This window comes from Cyprinus carpio, unplaced genomic scaffold, assembly GCF_018340385.1.
Source record: "Cyprinus carpio isolate SPL01 unplaced genomic scaffold, ASM1834038v1 S000006585, whole genome shotgun sequence".
NCBI lineage: Eukaryota > Metazoa > Chordata > Actinopteri > Cypriniformes > Cyprinidae > Cyprinus > Cyprinus carpio.
In genome coordinates, this window is record NW_024879238.1 from 1,132,266 (window position 1) to 1,145,418 (window position 13,153).

Below are 13,153 nucleotides of genomic sequence, written 5' to 3' on the forward strand. Positions count from 1 at the left end.
ATTACTTAAGACCAATACAAAAAAAAGGATTTTTAGAAATCTACAAAAACAAAAAAATAAGAACATACAGCACTCAATTGAAGTTGGGGCTCATTTTGCCTGAATTACTGCAGCAATGCGGCGTGGCAGCACTCGGTCTGTGGCACTGCTCAGGTGTTATGAGAGCCCAGGTTGCTTGATAGTGGCCTCATTCTTGCATTCTTGGGTCTGGCATATTGCACTTCCTCTTCACAATACCCCAAGATTTTTCTATGGGGTTAAGGTCAGGCGAGTTTGCTGGCCAATTAAGAAAAGGGATACCATGGTCCTGGTAGCTTTGGCACTGTGTGCAGGTGCCAAGTCCTGTTGGAAAATGAAATCTGAATCTCCATAAAATGCCCAGCAGCAGGAAGCATGAAGTGCTCTAAAACAGTATGGCTGTGTTGACCTTGGACCTCAGAAAACCAGTGTATCAACACCAGCAGATGACATGGCACCCCAAACCATCACTGACTGTGGAAACTTTACACTGGACCTCAAGCAATGTGGATTGTGTGCCTCTCCTCTCTTCCTCCAGACTCTGGGAGCCTGATATCCAAAGGAAATGCAAAATTTACTTTCATCAGAGAACATAACTTTGGACCACTCGGCAGCAGTCCAGTCCTTTTTGTCTTTAGCCCAGGCGAGGTGCTTCTGACGCTATCTGTTGTTCAAGAATGGCTTGACACAAGGAATGCGACAGCTGAAACCCATGTCTTGCATACATCTGTGCGTAGTGGTTCTTGAAGCACTGACTCCAGCTGCAGTCCACTCTTTGTGAGTCTCCCCCACATTTTTGAATGGGTTTGTTTCACAATCCTCTCCAGGATGTGGTTATCCCTATTGCTTGTACACTTTTTTCTACCACATCTTTTCCTTCCCTTCGCCTCTCTATTAATGTGCTTGGACACAGAGCTCTGTGAACAGCCAGCCTCTTTTACAATGACCTTTTGTGTCTTGCCCTCCTTCTGCAAGGTGTCAATGGTCGTCTTTTGGACAACTGTCAAGTCAGCAGTCTTCCCCACGATTGTGTAGCCTACAGAACTAGACTGAGAGACCATTTAAGGCCTTTGCAGGTGTTTTGAGTTAATTAGCTGATTAGAGTGTGGCACCAGGTGTCTTCAATATTGAACCTTTTCACAATACTCTAATTTTCTGAGATACTGAATTTGGGATTTTCCTTAGTTGTCAGTTATAATCAAAATTAAAAATAAAATTTGAAATATATCAGTCTGTGTGTAATGAATAATATAATATACAAGTTTCACTGTTTGAATGTAAGTAGTGAATGAATCAACTTTTTGATATATTCTATATACCAGCAGTTTTAACACTTTTGAATGGAATAAGTGCACTCTGAAAATCAAAAAAGTAGCTTTTATAAAGTACATGAAAAGGCCTAGGCACATTCTAGTGTGTCATAGGAAATGAAAATAATAATCTATAATTTTGCCATTAATTTTAATAATAATCTAGTGAGACTTTTGAACGCACAAGCAGTCTGACAACAGCCGGTGCTCCACATGGAGATCTGATCTCACCATCATCAAATCTGTCTGTGATTACATGAAGAAACAGATGAAACTGAGACAAACTAAATGTCTCTACAGCAAACAGACACATTACAGCAAAAGATATAAATAACTGGACGAACACTATTCTTTGGAGTGAAAATATTAACGTGCCTAAGACTTTTGCAAAGTAGTGTATGTATAAAGTATATTTAAATAAGTATAAAGTATGCGTTCATACGTGTTAAGGGCTAGATTTTCGCTGGAGGAAACAGCTGTGGTATGATGAGCGGTGAACGGACCGAAAACTTTACAATAGATGGGAAACCGTTTGGTAAACTGTATTTATGACAAAGAACTGCTCAGATACAGATAGTCTAACAATCTATCGATAAACACACCTTGTGTCCTCTGTTTCGGTTTGAGTCTGCTGCCGTTTTCATATGAAATTTAAGGGGACTGACTCTGACGCGATCGCGAATTTGTGTGCAGTTTATGGAGCTATAGCCCACTTAAAAAGCCTAGTGACGCCCATGCTTCTTGTGTACATTTCGGAGAACCAGGACAAATATTTCAATTGAGCACTTAGGCATTCAAGAGGCACCAAAATCTGCGTTCTGCTTCGTTTCGGTTCATACCAGTTACATAGGTACCCAACCCTAGTTATGTACACGATATATTCAGTCAGAGTTAGAATGCACTCAGTAATAGTGTGAGGGTCGGATTTACCTCTCACTGTGACATAGGCAAAATAAATGTTTGGGTCCCCTGTGGCCAATAACATATAGCCTAATATATAATATTACCACCCTAAAACAGCAAACATAAATTAATCATAATCTATGGAACTTGTTACAGAGTTGTTACAAATTGTCATTTTATTTTAATGCTAGTAACAGAGGCTTCAGCTTTTAATATACAAATTAATGCAGCTATGAGGGAGAGACCTGTCTTGGGCCCTGACAGTCAACCTAAAAAAAAAAAAAAAAAAAAAATTATGATCTTTCACAAAAGATCCAGGCCCCAGGGAACGGAACACACATTTACATTAGGCACCAACCAGATAACACACACACACACACACACACACACACACACACACACACACACATCACATAAAACGGCAATGTCCTTAGAAATCCATATTAGAATTTGGCTGAAAATATTAGAATCAGTAATTGACCCCATTGCCCTCTATGGCAGTGAGGTGTGGGGTCCACTGACAAATCCAAATCAAGATTTCACCAAATGGGGAAAACATCCAATTGAGACCCTGCATGCAGAATTTTGTAAAAATATATTACATGTGCACTGGCACACAACAAATAACAAAATGCAGGGCAGAATTAGACAAATATCCTCTAATCTTAAAGATACAAAAAAGGGCAATTAAAATCTGGAAACATCTGAAACTCAGTGACCCCCAATCATATCATTATAAACCCCTGCAACACCAAGAAATGAGCATAGAAAGCAAGCCCCTCCCTCAGCTGATCCAGAGCTTCAGTCCTGATGCTCCACTAACATCTACTGATGCTCTGAATCACAACATCAGAATCAATCAGATTACTGCACAAATCAAACATAACTACTTAACTCTCTGGCAAACCCAAACACAACACCAGAGTCAAATGCAAAAGCTATTTGGCTTTAAAGAGAGAGTACAGTATGGCAGAGTATCTGTACACAGTGTCAGATAAGAAACTAAGAAGCACGCTGACCAGATACAGACTCAGCGGACACAAGCTGATGATAGAGACGACCACAGAAAAACAGAGACTGTGTTCACACTGTGATCTTAATCAGATGGAAAAAAAAATACAAACCCAAAAAAAAACATCCAAATACATGGACATACAGACAGTGTTCTATGATAAAATACAGGAGATCCATCAGACATTTAAAACTTTGTCAAACCAGGAGAAACTGTCATATCTGTGACGAGAACACAAGAACTGCTGTGTTTGCTGCTCATTATATGTCTTTCTGTCACCATAGAAGAGAAAACACTCAACCTGCCTAGATCTGATGTTTCCAGCACATGTAGATTATGTTATGCCATATTACTCTATTATATTAATTAGATGTATATCTTGCTTCTGTAAATCTAACACTTTTATTTTATTTCTAACATACACTTACAGTGGCTGTTTCTCCATTAGGGCAAAAGGGAGGGATTTTTTATTTATTTATTTTTTTTACATTCAACCACAGTGTTACGTTAGCTTTCACTGTTCTAGATTGAGCTGCTTCTAAATAGTCCAATCAGCATCGAGTCGCGTTTTGTGTAGTACCGCCCCTTTTTGAGCCATTTCTGTCAAACTGAGAACCGCCCTGAGTGCTCTCATAGACTTCCATAAAGAATTTTTTTCTAACTGCAGGCACTGCAATGCAATCTTAATGAGTTCCAGGAGGGCTAGCACTAACATGCTTTCTTCGTCATGCGTAAACTTAACTTGTGCAAGGATTGGTGGGAACAGCCAATAATATTTAACTATTTTGAATTTTAACAACAAGAAAATGAAAAACTACTTTCTTTATCAAATGCAAAAAAAAAAAAAACAGATGGGGACAGCTGTGCCATTGCCGACTCAAATTCCGTTGTCAGCTGAACTTGATCGATATCATGACAAATGTTACCTCAGCGCAGGCAAATTCTATCGTGTCATTGAAAGAAATAACATTCAGTCATTGTAGCGATAAGGATAAATTGGCAAGAATTTGGACCACCAAGACCAAATTTAAACAAAAAAGTATCTACAAAGTTGTATAAACTGGGATTTTCGAGGACTTTATATGAGTGGAGAAAAAGGCTAGTGGGCTCCGATGTAGCTGACCCTTTATTCTGCTAACTTACCTCTGCATCCCGAGAACGTGACTGACATCGCATGGACAACTACAGGTGTCCATGCGATGTCAGTCACGCATCATCATGCATGCATCATCTCTCGGAGAAGGTGAAAAAACACGAAACCGCAAAGATGCATATGGACAGTTGGGAGCAATGTAATATAAGTAAGTGTTACGTTCTCCTCTCAGTCTAGGGGTCAGGAGGGGAAGTAACAAAGAAAAGATAAAAAAAGAGGGGTAACAAAGACGTAGAGAGTTACGTGGAGGATACACTTCAGCCTCAGGCTTCAGAGTGAACGCAAATACAGCTTCAAGTACAAGCAAAAGTATTTATTTCTGTTATAAATTGAAATGGTTAAAGGATGGGAATAAGTCTTCAGGAGAGAGCAGGGCCTAAAATAACAAAGAAAACCAGAGGCTAACTAAGGTTTAAGGGAGCTATCTGCCCTGTACAAAAGCAAAGGTGATACTCAACAACAAAACCTTCCCTGAGCTCCCTCTCTAGCCAAAACAGGAGAAAAAGAATGTATAAAATAAAAAGGCACCCTCTCCCTACATTTCCCAGGTAATCCAAAATGAACAGAGCTAATAAGATTACATACAATACATTTAGTTACCCACAGGTAGAGAAATCAACACTAGAAAGCAAACCTGATCACTTAGCACCAAACAAAGGAGTACAGGTCCACTCCCAACTCAAGGATAGACAGTTCTCACCAAAATACACAACACACAATCTCGGAGTTTGGGGCTAGGGGGAGAAGTGTTCCTCTCCACAGGCTTCTCTGAGTGCTGCATTAATACACCTCTGCTCAAACTCAGGCCTGCTCCCAACGACTTGCAGCTGATGGTAATTAACCTGAGTGAGAGAGAGAAACCGAGCACAATACAGGGCACACAAACATTTTTCTCACAACAGATTATATAAAAAGACCCTGGGACGTAACACCCCCACCACTAAGATTACAGACCAGGGTTCGATAAGGTTTCTGTACCACCATCCCCAACATACACATCACCTAAGTTGCCATCCCAACAGATCTGGACAGAGCATCGGCTACAATGTTGTCGGTGCCTTTGATGTGCTGGACCTGGAGATTAAAATCTTGAAGCTTGAGAGCCCAGCGCAGTAAACGCTGGTTAGAGGAAGACATGTTGGACAAAAAAGTTTGAGGATTATTGTCTGTATACACAATAACAGGTAGAGCACTACTCCCCACATAAACCTCAAAATGTTGTAAGGCCCACAATAAAGCCAAAGCTTCCTTTTCGATTGTGCTGTAGGATAACTGACCCTTGGAGAACTTGCGGGAGAAATAAGACACCGGGTGTTCAATGCTTTGAGCATCTTCTTGAATAAGGACAGCTCCCACACCGACGTGACTTGCATCCACCTGCAGTTTGAATGACAGTTTGAAGTTGGGGCAGCTTACACAATGAAATATAAGCGAGTAATTTAAGTGAGCAGTGTAATGTAAGTGAGCAGTGTAATACAAGTGAGTTGTTTAAACAGTGATTTATGTAACTTCAATTATTTCTTATTAAACTGAAATTGAAGTAAAAAGTTTTGGAAACAAACCACATCCTGGCTTCAGTCTTCATTTGCTTCTGAATTGTGTTAACATGCATATAGAAACATAAGGAGAGCAAGAGATTGATTGCTAGAGTCGGTTTATTTTTAATTAATACTATAGTATTAATTAAATACTGTACGTATCCATACTATAGTAGTTCAGTTTCCTTTACATCTTTAACTAGCCATTAATTTATCAATTAAATTGGTGACCTATCCACATTAATCAAGCTAACATTTGCAGGAGATAACCATTTGCAGGAGTTTATTAAGGGAAGATCTTACAAGCAGAGTCATAAAACCAGGCAATGAGTCAGCAGCGTAATGGCAGTCCTATCTTTCAGCATGCACAGGGGTAATCCAAAAGGCAGAGACAAATAGGCAGGCAAACAGGTCAAATACAAACATCAGTCCAATCAGGCAGTCAATCCAATGGGGCAATCCAAGAGACGTGAACGAGGAAGCCACTCAGTAAGGCAGGTAAACTGGCAATACTTCACACTGAAGTAACGTGCTGACTCATGTTAAATTGTCCCAAACAGGAAATGACCATAGAAGCAGAGGGAGCGGTGAACAGTCAATACTCAGGTGAGAGCTCCCTCTGCTGGCGTGGCGTTACACAGTGTTGCGAAGGTTACTCTGGAAATGTAATAGGTTACAGATTACAAGTTACCCTATTTAAAATGTAATAGTAGTGTAATTTTTTCAATTACTTTATTAAAGTAATGTAACTGATTATTTTTGATTACTTTTTGATTACTTTTCTACATTTCTAATGAATGTTTATTTTCAACTGTTAATTATTTTCAAACATTTACACCATGCAGGGTTAACCTTACAGTAGTGCTCAACACTGTCAGACTTTGAAAATCCTTCATCACTTGAATTAAGATGATCAAATTTGAACACATCCACCACAAAATCAGACTTTAGTACTGCCTTTTACTTCGAGATCAATCTGAAGCTCAATGCTGATTTAAAATCATAAGAAATTGTTTACTGATACTGTTTTTGAAACCAAATCTTTGCATAACTACAGGAAACATTGCATCTAACAATGGTTTGGGAAAAAAAAAGTTAATTGAAAAATAATAATAAATAAAAGCATATACATCAACTCAAATAGGGTTATCTAATAAGCATACGTCCTATTCTGTGTACTAAACTCCTGAAACATTGGTGTCTCTTTGAAACATTGGTGTCTCTTTGTATATGATATGATGATAGTTTTCTCAAAATAAGTAAAATACTCATGAAGTGATTGAGAGCAGTTCTAGAGATTATGTTTATGTGAGGCAGCAGAAGCTGAAAACACTGCTAGCTTCAATAGACAGTAGCAGTCCTAATCTGAGGAAGACCTAGTCATACGTTTGTGAGCTTAATGACATTTACTCTTTGTAGGGCTGTCAAAAAATAAATAAAAATAAAAAAATGTAGAATTTCTCTGCGAAAAAAAAAAAAAATCACATTCGAAACGTTGCATTCGAATCTTAGGTCTGCGTCACCATCAGGCAGCCTTATCAGTGCCTCATGAAAGGTGACGACGATGTAATGTCATTGCATTTTATGCTTTTGTTAGTCTATCCAGTTGAACCCACTAGATGCGGCGCTGCTACAAAATTGCATGTCAATATATTGCGAAAAACAAGAGCATCAGTGAGGAGAAGATGTTGTTTATGTCAAAACTGAAACCAAGCCGTTAAAATAAAACCCAAATACATTATGGCTTTCTAGAGGGACATCTATCAGCGTTGAACTCGCATCTCGCAAAAGAGACATGCATATAAAGAAATCCAAAAAAAATTTAAGCTTAGCTTATAAAATAAAATGCATGTCTCAAGACTTTATGGCGGTTTTTCCCCATCCCACTGTATCTCATGTTTTTAAAAGAAGAAAATAGCCTACTTTTGTGATTGGTTTTCAGTCCTTTGTATTAAACTAAACATACATGCATGGTGCTGTTTTTATTTTATTTTATTTTTTGTCTAATTGTTTAAGCAACTTTATTAATTATATATGGTTTATAAACATTATGCACTTTTTTTCAAAGATAGTCATGTTACTTTATTACGCTTTGAAGAATAGTTCCTAATATTTTGCTCAATGACCCCTCTTCGAATACAATTCGAATTTTGATAATATTTAAGTAGGAAATTCAAATTTAGTTTTTCAGTCATTTTGACAGCCCTAATTCTTTGTAAGATACTTGAATGATTTTGATTGAGACACTTACTAGAAACTGAACCAGAGATCCCACTCATTAGAAACTTTATTATGTTGTTTAGATGGTCATTTCCTGACATTTTAACACTATCGACCACAAAATTATTTTGAGTATACTACAAAATTATATTGGTGTTGGAGGAATTGCATTAGCATGGTTCAAATCTTACTTATCTGACCGTCATCAATCCATAGGAGTGAATGATGAGGTGACATATCGATTAAGTGCAGTATGGAGTACCACAAGGCTCATTACTAGGACCATTGATTTTCATGCTTCACATGTTACCCTTGGGAGACATCATCAGGAAACACAGTGTTAGCTTTCACTGTTATGCTGATGATACTCAGCTCTATATTTCTTCACGGCCCGATGAAAGATACAAACTCACAAAACTAACAGAATGCAAAGTTGACAACAACAAAAAATAAATAAATAAAAAATGGATGACTAGTAATTTCCTAAAAAAAAAAAAAAAAAAAAAAAAAAAAACACAAAACAGAGGTTTTAATTACTGGACCAAAAATCTCCCTATTAAACATTGTATATCTTTCAAAATTGTGCTTATTACTTTTAAAGCCCTGAATGTACCACAACACCAGAACTAGATCTAACTCAAATTGAAAGTGAAATACACACAAATACAATTACCCATACCCATAATCCAAACTCATCCTCTAACCCAAACAAAATGCACACACACACAGCAGTGAACACACACACACCGTGAACACACAGGGAGCAGTTGAGGGTTCGGTGCCTTGCTCAAGGGCACCTCAGTCAACTAATGGAAATACCTACAAACACTGCCGGCCCGAGACTTGAACTTGCAACCCTTTGATTGACCCCTTTGTTCACAAAACTATAGCAATTTCCTTAGGCCACGACTTCCCGCACCAAAAAAATATAACAACCTAACAAAAACTATTGTTCACAAAACTATAGCAATTTGATAATACCTAGAATATCAAAATCAACTGCAGGCGGCTAATCCTTTTCCTATTTAGCACCAAAACTATGGAATAACCTACCTAACATTGTTCGGGATGCAGACACACTCTGTCAGTTTAAGTCTAGATTAAAAACCAATCTCTTTAACCTGGTTTACACATAACACACTAACACATTTCTAATACTCAAATTTGTTAAAGGATTGTTAGGCTGCATTAATTAGGTCAACCGGAACTGGGAACACTTCCCATTACACCCAATGAACTTGCTACATCAAGTCAAGTCAAGTCTGCTTTATTGTCAATTCTTCCACATGTACATACATACAGAGAATTGAAATTGCGTTACTCTCAGACCCATGGTGCATACAGATAACACTAACAGTAAAGCCTAAAAATCCAGATAGATACAGATTAAATATAAAATACAACTATACAAATAAATACAAATCACACGTATCTAACGGACAGAACCACGCACTTGTATTTCAACAGTTTGCTCCGTAAATTCAGTTCAACAGCATAAAGTTGAAGAGGGTAAACTTTATCACTGATCGACTGAATCTAAACATGCATTTTAGGTGTTCTTGCTCCATCCAAGCAATAAATGCAGGTCTTTGAATGTGTGCTATAGCGTATTCTTCAACTGCTCAGGTAATGTCAGAATGACTTATTTCAGGAGCTGACAAATTATTTGTATTTTTTAAAAATCAGTCAAGGCTATAGAAATGCATCTTAATATTTACAAGTAAATCTCCACATTATGCTTTGTATCTGACCCCCCTTACGTCTAGTTTTGATGTCCATCGGGGGATAAAGCCTTCTTTAGGATGCCCTGTTTTTGTTGTTGTTTATGACCCACATCATCTGATTAGCCTGCTAACTGTCTGAGGCAGATCGAACATGATCAAGTCTACACTTGTCAACAAATTTGGCCCGTTAAGATGGAAATCAGCACGCCAAGACACGCAGCACTGTCACTATGTAGTCTCAGCCTCAGACGTCACACCCACAGACCGTTGGTAAACGTCTGATGCATACAGCACACAAAAGTGGAACCACTTCAGGAGTGTCGAAGTCGTTGGTTGAATTATACAGGATTTCCGGGAGACGTGTGTGTCGCATTCTTTAACGTTCTGCCTGGAAACAAAGATGCCGTGACGCCAAACCCCATCATGAAAAAAGAAAACCATCGTGTTTACAACTGTGACAACGAGCACTTATCAGGATCAACTAAATGCTGGGAAAAAAAATGTGTCCAAGCTAATTTTAGGCAAGACAAACATCCTCCAGTGAATCTCTGTCACTCTGCAGGTCAACAAAAGCTCTCTCCTGACACTTTAGCCTACTGTACATCTGTCTGTATCTGTCCTTTAGGAGTCATCTGTTCATCAGGAAGTTTTAGATCATACATCACATCATGCTCTTGAACATACAGCTCCTGAAGACATCCAGGGCACGTTGGCCATACAAACGGCACAGTCGCACATTCAGCAGCTCATCTGGAGTTCGATATTCATGTTCACACTCATTCAGTCATGTGACGCTAAATGTGGGTGTTAATTCGCTTCCACATCATCCAAGATGCATGTTCATTTGGCTCTGTGAACTGCATTAAAACGTCTTTATAAAGCAATGGTTGAGGAAGGAATTTCTTTGCTGCAGAATCATCATGAACCCTTTCTGTGTTGCTGTGATGTGCTTCTGATGCCCCAAATAACAGTGGTGTGATGACACATGCCGCAATACATGTAGTATTGATGCTGCACAAAAGAAAACAGCATGAAGAACATCAGATCAATAGAGTCGGGCTGGTGTATCACACAGTGAAGCTTCAGCATCTGACGCACAGCACTGTGTCTCATGTTGAGCTGCACGCCAAACCGAGACCGTTGTGTATGTGTGTGTGTTGAGTATGAAACGCATTACAGCGCTTCTCTGTGTTTGACTTCATATCAGGCCCACACACACAACAGACACAACCTTTACACAGACAGACAGACAGAGAGAAAGAAAGAAAGACAGAAGAGATGAAATGGAGGACAGCGGGACAGACAGAAAGAACGAGAGTGTGATGATGATGATGATGAAGATGATGTTACCTTTCCGGGGAAGAAGATTTTTCTGAGTTGACAGACATGGGCAAGCCGCTCGCTCCCGAGAGAAGAATGGAGCCGAACCAGGGAGGAATAAAACTCTCTCTCTCTCTCTCTTTCCGGAGCGCTCTGCTGGTGCGAAGGGAGGGGGCGCTCTTCCTTAAGGAGAATAAAGGATGGAGGCCAGTTGCTGGAGACGCTGTGTTTCCTGAATGAGGCTGAGAAAGCATGAAGCTCCGTGTGTCTGTCACTGTGTTCTGCAGCGCTGCACAATAACAGCTCTGAGTGCAGTGGGCCACACCACTGCTTGTGCCAGCAGGGGGATCTGTGCTCTGAACAACAGCGTCTCTCTCTCTAAGCACAGCTTTCTGCTCCCCTCCGCACTTCAGCGCTCCCTCCGCCTCGTTACAACAGCCTGTCTCTCAGAGCAATGCCGCTCTTGCTCTCTATCTCTCCCATTTCACAGCTGCTCTCTCTCTCAGGCTGCTGCTGCTGGTTTCTCTTTCTGTTTCTCTGCTCTCGCCCTCCGTCTGTCTGTCTGTCTCTGTTTTACAGCAGATGGATCGAGTCTCCATAAGCACAGAGAGATACAGTGACCTGTCTGTCTCTCTCTCTCTCTCTCTCTCTCTCTTCAGTGTCTTCAGAAGGGAAAAACAAACTTCTCATCGACACAAAGCACTCCAGCAGATGTGTGAATGCAGTTTACATGGGCTCTGGTGTTAATGTGGCTAAAAATAAATGCATATGATAAATGCAATGATTTTGCATATCAGTATCAACTGTACATGAATGTTACTTGGAGTTTTTACAGCACTGAACCAAAACACACAAACTCACTCAATCACTCTCACATACACACACACTATGATGTCAGAGGATCCATTGCACTTCCTGTGACGTGCAACACAAGAGGCTGGAAAAAACTGTCTTGGTCACCACGGCAACCGTCAGATCTGTGATTAGCTAAAGCAGAAACGATGAAGCATCACACAAACGTATAGAGACAGATGATACTTCATCCACCACTGTTTCTCGCTGATATTTTAGGGCTCAGAATTTAGGCTGCTTGAAGCAGCTATCTTTACATGGCCTACTTCCACAGAGAGAGAGACCAAAAGAGAGCGAGACGCATGAGCTGAGCTGGATTTTTCTCCAGAAACACTGAGTGTGTGTGTGTGAGTGTGTTCATCAGCACTGAGTCCACAGCCCATCATTCTCTTGTTAAGTGACACATGTGATCAGTAACGGCTGGGTTATGATCAGGTTAGGTAAGTTTAGGTTAAAATAAAGTTCAATAAATCAGAGAAAACCAAGGCCATAATAAACCAAACCAAACTAGAACTCTTTATAATAAGCTTAATATGCTGAAAACCACTCATCAAGTTAAGAATTACAAAAATCAAGTCAATTATAGCTTACATTTTCAATTCAAAATGGCAAAATGTGACAATGAAAAATTGAGTAGTTTGCATTACTGAATATGAGTTTGGTCATTTCTGCCATAAGACAATTGACAAGACTCTCTGTTAAACACAGAAGCACTGCACTGGATTTCACATTCAGTTTCTGTGAACAGTAAAGCCCTGCCCTCATTGATTTGTTCTGCTGTCTCAATTTAACATTGACGAGCATTGTTAAGACGACTGAGGCAGACCAATATAAATGGCTGAATATCAAATATTGGTGAATAATTTGTCCATATCTTATCATTGGGAGATGTGTCCTTCTCAGTGTCTATAAGATGCAGAAAATGGGTATGTAATCGTGGAATCCAATCATAATGGAATTTACTGTAACACGGAAAATCACAGAATTTGCTAAAGTTGGGATGAATAAACCCAAAGTCAGTATACTAAAGGGTTAGTTAACCCAAAAATGAAAGTTAGGTCATTAATTACTCACCCTCATGTCGTTCCAAACCTGTAAGTCCT

General features: G+C 39.4%; 1 protein-coding gene across 5 annotated transcripts in view; it reads right to left on the reverse strand.

Moving 5' to 3' along the window:
* Positions 1-11,793, reverse strand: part of LOC109113160 (SRSF protein kinase 3-like) — an 80,040-nt gene extending 68,247 nt beyond the window's left edge. Inside the window, exon 1 of one of the 5 annotated variants that reach the window (XM_042754689.1) lies at positions 11,229-11,793. In XM_042754689.1, the coding sequence (XP_042610623.1) occupies positions 11,229-11,452 (224 nt within the window). In that variant the 5' untranslated portion in view covers positions 11,453-11,793. The remainder of the gene's footprint in view (positions 1-11,228) is intronic. The other 4 variants (XM_042754683.1, XM_042754686.1, XM_042754682.1 and 1 more) reach the window with 4 other exon arrangements.
* Positions 11,794-13,153: the final 1,360 nt, after the last annotated feature.